Raw genomic sequence first — 7965 nt, forward strand, 5'->3', positions numbered from 1 at the left:
TATATATATATATATATATATATATATATATATATATATATATATATATACTGACATATAAAAATATTACTTCATATTTTTTCTTCTACACACTTAACTCAATGTACATTAATATATAATTTAATAAAAATAAACAATTCATTCAAAGCTAATAAAAGTAGACGGAGGTCAACGATACAAAACTTTAATTACTATTGCACAAAATTTCTTCATTTTTGAACGTTTTATATATATTACTAATTTCATTTCCTTTACTAATTTGTATTTTTAATATAAATATGTATAGGTAAACAGTAAAGTTTAAATTAATGGCAGTAGTTATGGAAAATTATAATTTTACTTTATGAGAATTTTTAATAATTAAAATACCTATTTATATATTTCATATTTGGCTTTCTAAGGCTCATGTAGAAGCCCCTATGTATGGGTCTATAATTTCAGCGGGAGTATTATTAAAGATAGGCAGGTATGGGTTAATTCGATTAATAGAAATATGATTATTCAACGAAAATGAGTTAGGATATGTAATTTCGCTGAAGAGAACTCCAAAGAGAGCTGAAACGTTCAAAAATAAAGAAAATTTTGCGTAATGGAAAGTAATTAAAGTTTTGTAATTGTCGTTCGGTACCTCCATTTGCTTTAATTCTTATTAGCCTTGAATTGATTATTTATTTTTATTTTAAAGATTGAGAGTCGTTTTGAAATTTTTTATATATATAAAATTTAATTACGTACATTAAATTCAATTGGTCCATTGTTCAAAATTGAAACATGTAATTTTGATAATCGGGAATCCATTTTATATATAAATTTTTATAAATACGTACTTTGAAAAAAAGAAAAAATTAACTATAAAAACCAATAATAAGTACTTTAAAATCTTCTAATTGCCAATTCAACATATCCATTGATAGCAATGATATATTTGCAAAAACGTATATTATGCCGTTTTCTATAGAACAATATTATTAATTAGATTGTGATTTTTTACGAAGAGCCGATAGTAAATTTGCTGATAGTTGCAAATCGGTTGATACAGGTACACATCCATCTACCTCTCGTGAACATTTTTGTTGTGGTAACCACCTATAAAAGAGTGATGTTTTTTTTTGTTGTAATAAAAGTTGTAGCAAAAGTTTCTAAACGAGTTGATTACCTATGTATCACTGGAGAAAGCAAATTCTTGTCGATCGATGAAGGATTTTGCACACCTGTCATACAAGTAACAATCGCACCCACCACAAGTACCGCCAACGTACCAATAGGAGCAACCCAGTGATAAGACAATCGATATAACGGGAAGACATTGTCTTCGCTGCATAATGTATGCGTTTGTTAATTAGAACCAAGATTAATTCAATACAAAAAAATAATAATAAATAAAAGGAGGGACTTACTTGTGCCATTCAAATTGCTTTAAAAAATTTTGGCTCACATTTCCCTCGCACTGTGGCACTGGAAGTTTCTTTGGCACTATGAGACCAGAACCAATGGCCGCATTCGCACCAAAACTGACCCATCCAGACATAATGAATCCTGCAATAGTACCAACAAAGGCACCCTGCACAAAACAAATATACACGAAACAATAGTTTTTTATTGTAAGAGTTTGTTTGGAAAATAATTTGTTCATCTGAAAGTTGATCACATTTTAATCTATACCTTGGAATTTGCCCACGGAAACAAGATACCCAGAGTGAAGACGCCAAAGGAAGTTCCGGCAGCGATAGCGGCTAAACTACCCGTCACCTAAATTGCAGTAATAAAAATTACAGCATTTTTAATTGCAGTAATAAAAATTATAGCATTTTGTTGATGTTTTAATATAGATTACAAATGAAATGATAACACTGAACACTCACAGATAGAACTCCACCTAATTTCTCGATCAAGAAAAGCAAGCATAGCGCCATCACACCAAACAGGACGACAAGAATTTTCACGAAAATTGTGGAACAACGATCATTGGGCTTCATTTTAAAGCATCCTTTAACGAAATCCTCCAGAATCACAACGGACGTCGAGTTGAAGCCTACTGATAATGAGCTGCGAAAAAAGGACAATTTTCATATTTGTTCGCGACAGATCAACAACTAAACATCAAAATTGCTAATTTTCTCATTCGGTCAAATGATTCACATCAGCTAAACTAAACAACAAATAATTGAACTTTGTTTTTTTATTTAAATTATAAGTACAGAGAAATTTGATAAAGATAATAAATTATTTTATTTATTTGTTATCGATTTGGTGCATAAAAAAATTGCCCGTTTTATTTTATTAAATGAAATTTATTTTTAAGAAAACCATCCTTTTTATCGTTGATCGAAATATGTTGATTGAGGCAAAAACATCTCAACAAATGAATATTATATCTTACTTAATTAATATATTAATAAAAATAAACATAGAAAACATTTGAAGAAATAAAATACATACATATAATAGAAAATATATTGGTTAACCTATATAATTTAATAAATGTATACTAAAATTTAAATCTTTAATCTTCTGCGTTTCAATTTTCTTTCAAAATCGGCACGAACTTTTCGGATAACTCAATATTTATTGATACATATAGAAAATACATATGGAAAATATATCATTGATAAATCTTTTCTATATGTGCGTATTTTACTCTTTAAAATGTTTTTTTATGTTACGACATGCAATATTATAAATAGAATTCTGTCGAATTTGGTTGCGAATTATCGTCTGAAGTGGGCTTAAGATGATAAAACTTTATTGACAAACAAGTGAAATGCATAATAACGAAGTTAACTGCATATCTTAACTTTGTAAATCCTACATTTCGTTTATTTACAAATTATATCTTATCACTCCTTATAAATTACCGTTAATAACGTCTACCTAGCTGCCCCCTCCCTACCGCACTTAATCAATTCTTAATGAATAAATTATATAATTATGCGTTCTTAAATTCCGTAAAAAAAATTTTTGTAGGAGGCTAGTCCCATAGTCCCCCAACTAACAATCGCGAAAAAACTACTCATATAGACAATTTACTTATATTATAGACAATTATTTATATTAATTTGATTTGTGATACCTGAGTGCTGCGCCAAAAATTCCGGAAATAAAGAGGCCAGGTATCCCATGTAAATGATGAGCAATTTCCATGACATAAGCCGGCAATAATTGATCATCGGCTGTAATTAAGCCAGAAACTCTTGGATCACATTTCGGTGGCGACCACCAAGCGAGAAGGACTAGTCCACACCAACAACATGTTGAAATAAACACCATTATGCTGATGGTAAATATCGCAATGGATCTGTAATTAGGATATGTAAAGATTTGCAACATTGACTATATTAATATAGACATATGTATGAATAATGTGCCCACGCACGCACACACGCACACACATACACACACACACACACACACACACACACACAGAGAGTACGATTCATTCGGTATTCTTTTTTTAGAGTTTTTCCGAATTGTTTACGTATTTTGCATCAAAAGAAATTATGCACAATCAAAAGAAATTATCTTTCACGAATTTTATCGGCAAACCAAGACAAAATCTAACAGAAACTAAAATGATAAATGATGAGCATTTTAATATTTCTATAAAAAAATATACATATATATATATATATATATAATAACATTGTTTATAGTATTGTGATATATTAACTTTTAATTGTAATAATGTTATGTTATAAATTGTATTATAAGATATAGCTATTATGAGATATATATAGAGAATCAAACATACATTTATATATAATATTTAAGTATACGTATAACATAATAGCTATATACGTTATTATCTCTTATCATTTTATAACAAAATTATTATGAAAGTTGCTAAAGTAATCGATACACTCACATTTGAGATATTTTTGTATTTTTTAACGATATATATCGTTGCACCATAGTTTGATTGACAGCGATATACGAGGTATTATATAACCAAGAACCAATCAGTACTGTCCAAAAGGTGTGTCTCGTGTAGGGCGATGGATCAAAACTATACAATAAGTAAAAGAATACGAGTGAATATTTGGTATGTTTGCGCAATATAATTTTGATGACATTCTTTGAATTCTTACTTAAAAAATTCGATGCGATTGGCATCGATAGCTCTATTCCAAATTTCAGACGCTCCCATTTGATAGGTACCTAGAGAGGCAACTGTAATAACTGCTGCTATCATCACGCCGACTTGTAATGCATCTGTCCAAACCACTGCTCGAATACCACCCTAATAAAAGATCAAAAAACGAAGATGCGTGTAGATAAAGTGTAGAATAAAATATTTTATTTATATAAGACACTCTTGAATATCTCGTAAAAAATGATTTTACTACGTAAAAAATGATCTGCATGTATATCCATACATATTTACATGTATCTGTATTTAATCAGTTTATTTTCTTTTGTAACAATCATCAGAGTTAAAGTAAGTTAGGAATTTGATTATGCTTCATCAATTTCTCTCTCGATAAAAAGCGATATTTCCGCGACGGTATTATCTATTTCTGAAGAATTAGTGGCGTTAGTGGCGAATGCTTTTTCGAGTGCATGCAATTGCATATAGTCCACAGTATGCTCGCGCGTGCGCAAGCGGCATATAATAAACAAATTTGTAAAGAGCCACTCAACCACGATAAATTCTCATTAATACGAGATCCAACAAATTGCTCGGATAATTACAGGCGCGCGATCCCGCGATTAATCACTTCAGCGCCGGCTTTGTGATCCGCTGCTACGATAACATCCGCTCGACGTTCTCCGCGCCATTGTTTCCCCGCGCCATTGTCGGGCTTTCAGTTTCCGTCCATAAACATTTCCAGTACTAAGGCTCTCGCGTGAGATTCTTCGCGGCATTGTCCACTGAAAATTGTTTCCTACGGTAGACCGTGTCCGAGGAACTCCAGCCATCCCGCGGGAATTTGGCGAACGAGCCTCCCCCGGAAAATTAGCTTAGGCTTCCGTTCTCTCGACCGCCACAATCATTTTCATCCCCCCTGCGTATACTATTCTTGTTAACATTTAAGTATAATATGACAATCTTACGATTTTTTCATTTTAATTTTTCTTTTTTTAACCTTAATTTACGAAAAAATTAAGTGGCACGAAATCGCAACTTACCAGAACGGTGTAGAAAACACATACGATGCATACGATGCTTCCGATCAAGTGTATATTGATACCGCTCACTGTAATGAATTATCGAAAGTATTAATGGAAGTAGATTAAAATCTTAACGTGAATAATGTAGCTATATAAAATACCTTGATTCAATGCCAATGCAGGGACATAGACTACGATTGATTGGAAAAGAATCTGAAATTAATTGATTCTTATTTAATTTATTCTTTGAAATTGTCATGAAAGCATAAACAGGCCAGATGTAGACTTACCACGTCAAAAACAAAAATTGAAGAAATCAGAATCCTTACGGTACGATTGAATCGAATTTCCAAATACTAAAAGAAGTGGACCGTGAAAATTGTGTCACGAGAGGTATACTAAACGGAATTAAATGGAAAGAACTAACCTCGTAAACAGAGTTAAGTTGTAAGGTAGTAAAGACAGGAAGATATATAGTAGCGACCACGATACCGGAAAAAAAAATCGAGAAGATCGTGATCCAATATTGCGTGCCAAAGTTGTAAATCTCCGACGGAGTACCCAAAATCGTCACGCCTGATATGAAACTACAGTTATAGATTGGATTAAATATTCTGCATAATTAATCAATCAAGCCCGAATTACACGATAAATGAGATACGAATTATTTTTTACACGAAAAGGATTTTAATAAAGTATCTAAACATTTAGATACCAATCTAAAAATAGTTTTGTTGAATCATCAAAATAATTAATTAATAACCTATTAATTAATTAATCCTATAAAATTTTTTTGTAACAAGATTAATTTCAGATCTGTATATAGCTAAATTTTTAGATACTTTATTAAAATCATCCTTTTCGTGTTACTTTAGTAAAATCATTCTTTTCGAGTATGTAATATTAATCTCTAAAATTGAGGTGAACATTGTTATATGAAAATATTAAAAGAGTCTTTATTCTGAATTAAGATGTGAAATTTATGATGGCGATAAAAAAAAATTGTTTAACACTAACGAATTCTTTATTTCTTCTGTTATGTTTCAAAATGTTTTAAATCTTCATTTTTCATTCATTCCTTATTTCCTTTTTTCTTTTAATAGTCTTAAATCATATAGAATAACGAACCAAGCTTACCTAGCGACGAGAGAAGCGGACACGGGAAAGAGTCCTAAGCTTCTTCCTCCAAGCAGGTAGTCCTGTGTGTTCGACTTTTGCGCTCTTCTGAAGTGCCATAAGCCGGCTGCGGCAGACACGAAGAGCATAAGTGCAAACACCAGCCAATCGATCCAATGAAAGTATCCTCTTCCCGATACAGCTATCATCTTTACTGAAATCAAAGAGTAAATCTATTCAATGCATTCGAAATGATGCATTATGCTTAACTAAATTTTTAAATATACATTTTAAATATACATTTTAAATATACCGCAACATATAATTACTATAAAATACAATTCTGCTATATTCTTAGCATATCTTAATCGCCGTTGGTTAAGTTACCATATATGAATACATAATTTATTACTATTTAGTTATTTTTATTCTATCAAAACTTTTTATATTTCAACTTCTTAATTCTTTTTTTTTCTATTATTTAATTGCACTATTATTAACTTTTGTTAATCAAACTTTTATTAATACTGCTAATTTAAATCGTAAGTGCCATTTAATAACAAATATTACAGAATCGATGATATAAATCTTAATTAATCTTGTTGATTGTAACTGCTTGCAATGACAAGGATTTTCGCATATAATTATAATAATTATGTTAATTTTATGTTTATTTTATGTTTAATACATTTACAATACATGAAAAAAAAAATTATTTCACAATCACTTTACTTTATTTGCATCAAATCACGTATTGTATTTCTTTTAGATCAGCGAAAAAATTGTGAGTCATATCTCAGATTACAAAGTCGACAATATTTTTAATCCGCTAGTCCTACTGCAAGGACTATTGACTGACGCATCGCCAAAAATATTGCGTCAGTTTTTTATTTATTCTTGTATAAGTCACGTTTTACTGTACTCCAGCGTCTATCAGTGTAGGCAGTAATTAAATATCACGCGTTATAATAAAAATATATTAAGGATGTATGTCACGTCATCAATTGATCACAAAGGATATTGCAAACATATCATTAATACCCGCCATCGTTAACGTTTCCCTGTTAGAGAAGCCACTGACCTGTGACTTCTTCGCACGTGCTAGTAATTTGGTCTTGTTAACGTTGAATGACAATCATAGCAGTGTTCTCAGTTCCACAGTTTGCGATGCCATCCCTCAAATCTCGTATTTCCGTTCTACATTAACGAGCGAAGTGAATTACAATTATTCGTATATTAAATTATGATCTAATCAGAGGAAGATAATTTAATCAAAGGGATTTTTAATCGTGACTAAAAAGAATTAACTCAATAAAATTAATTGAAAAATTTATAAATCACTACATTATTACGAATTCCTAGTTGTTTGATATATACAGAGTATTTTGTAAAGACTGTAACAATACTTAGTGGTAGATTTCTAAGATTCATTTTAAGACGAAAATTCTAATATCAAAATATCGAAGCTAATATGATCTTTATAAATATTTAAAATTAGTAAATCATATTACCTTTTGAGCGTTCATAATATGTGCTAAAAACAAAAGTTTCGTTGTCGCTTTTTACTAATATCGATATAAATATTATGCATACAGAGATAAAATTATTAATATTTCTAATTATTAATATTTATTATATTAAAAAACTTTTTTCAACATTTTGGTATTAAGATTTTCGTTTCAAAATGATCTTAGGAGTTTCCTCTCAAGCGTTATTACAGAATATTCTGTGTATGTGTGC

General features: G+C 30.4%; 1 protein-coding gene across 1 annotated transcript; it reads right to left on the bottom strand.

The window, feature by feature from the left end:
* Nucleotides 1–1152: 1152 nt before the first annotated feature.
* On the bottom strand, nt 1153–6374 carry LOC105618943 (sodium-coupled monocarboxylate transporter 1). Its single transcript, XM_012200473.1, has 12 exons — nt 6247–6374; nt 5537–5696; nt 5400–5465; nt 5271–5322; nt 5128–5195; nt 4086–4237; nt 3863–4003; nt 3071–3295; nt 1863–2046; nt 1663–1749; nt 1398–1561; nt 1153–1315 (listed from the first exon to the last, which is right to left on the bottom strand). The coding sequence occupies exons 1-12, from the start codon at nt 6372–6374 to the stop codon at nt 1153–1155; spliced, it is 1590 nt and encodes a 529-aa protein (XP_012055863.1).
* Between the last annotated feature and the right edge of the window lie 1591 nt (nt 6375–7965).

This window comes from Atta cephalotes (assembly GCF_000143395.1).
Source record: "Atta cephalotes unplaced genomic scaffold scaffold00019, whole genome shotgun sequence".
In the NCBI taxonomy this organism is placed as follows: domain Eukaryota; kingdom Metazoa; phylum Arthropoda; class Insecta; order Hymenoptera; family Formicidae; genus Atta; species Atta cephalotes.

Coding starts and splice junctions, on each gene's coding strand:
- LOC105618943 (XM_012200473.1), bottom strand. CDS start 6,374: ATGCTCTTCGTGTCTGCCGCAGCCGGCTTATGGCACTTCAGAAGAGCG. Junction 2,047..3,070: donor ATTTTTGGCGCAGCACTCAG/GTATCACAAATC, acceptor CTTTTTTCGCAG/CTCATTATCAGTAGGCTTCA. Junction 1,750..1,862: donor AATTAGGTGGAGTTCTATCT/GTGAGTGTTCAG, acceptor ACTGCAATTTAG/GTGACGGGTAGTTTAGCCGC.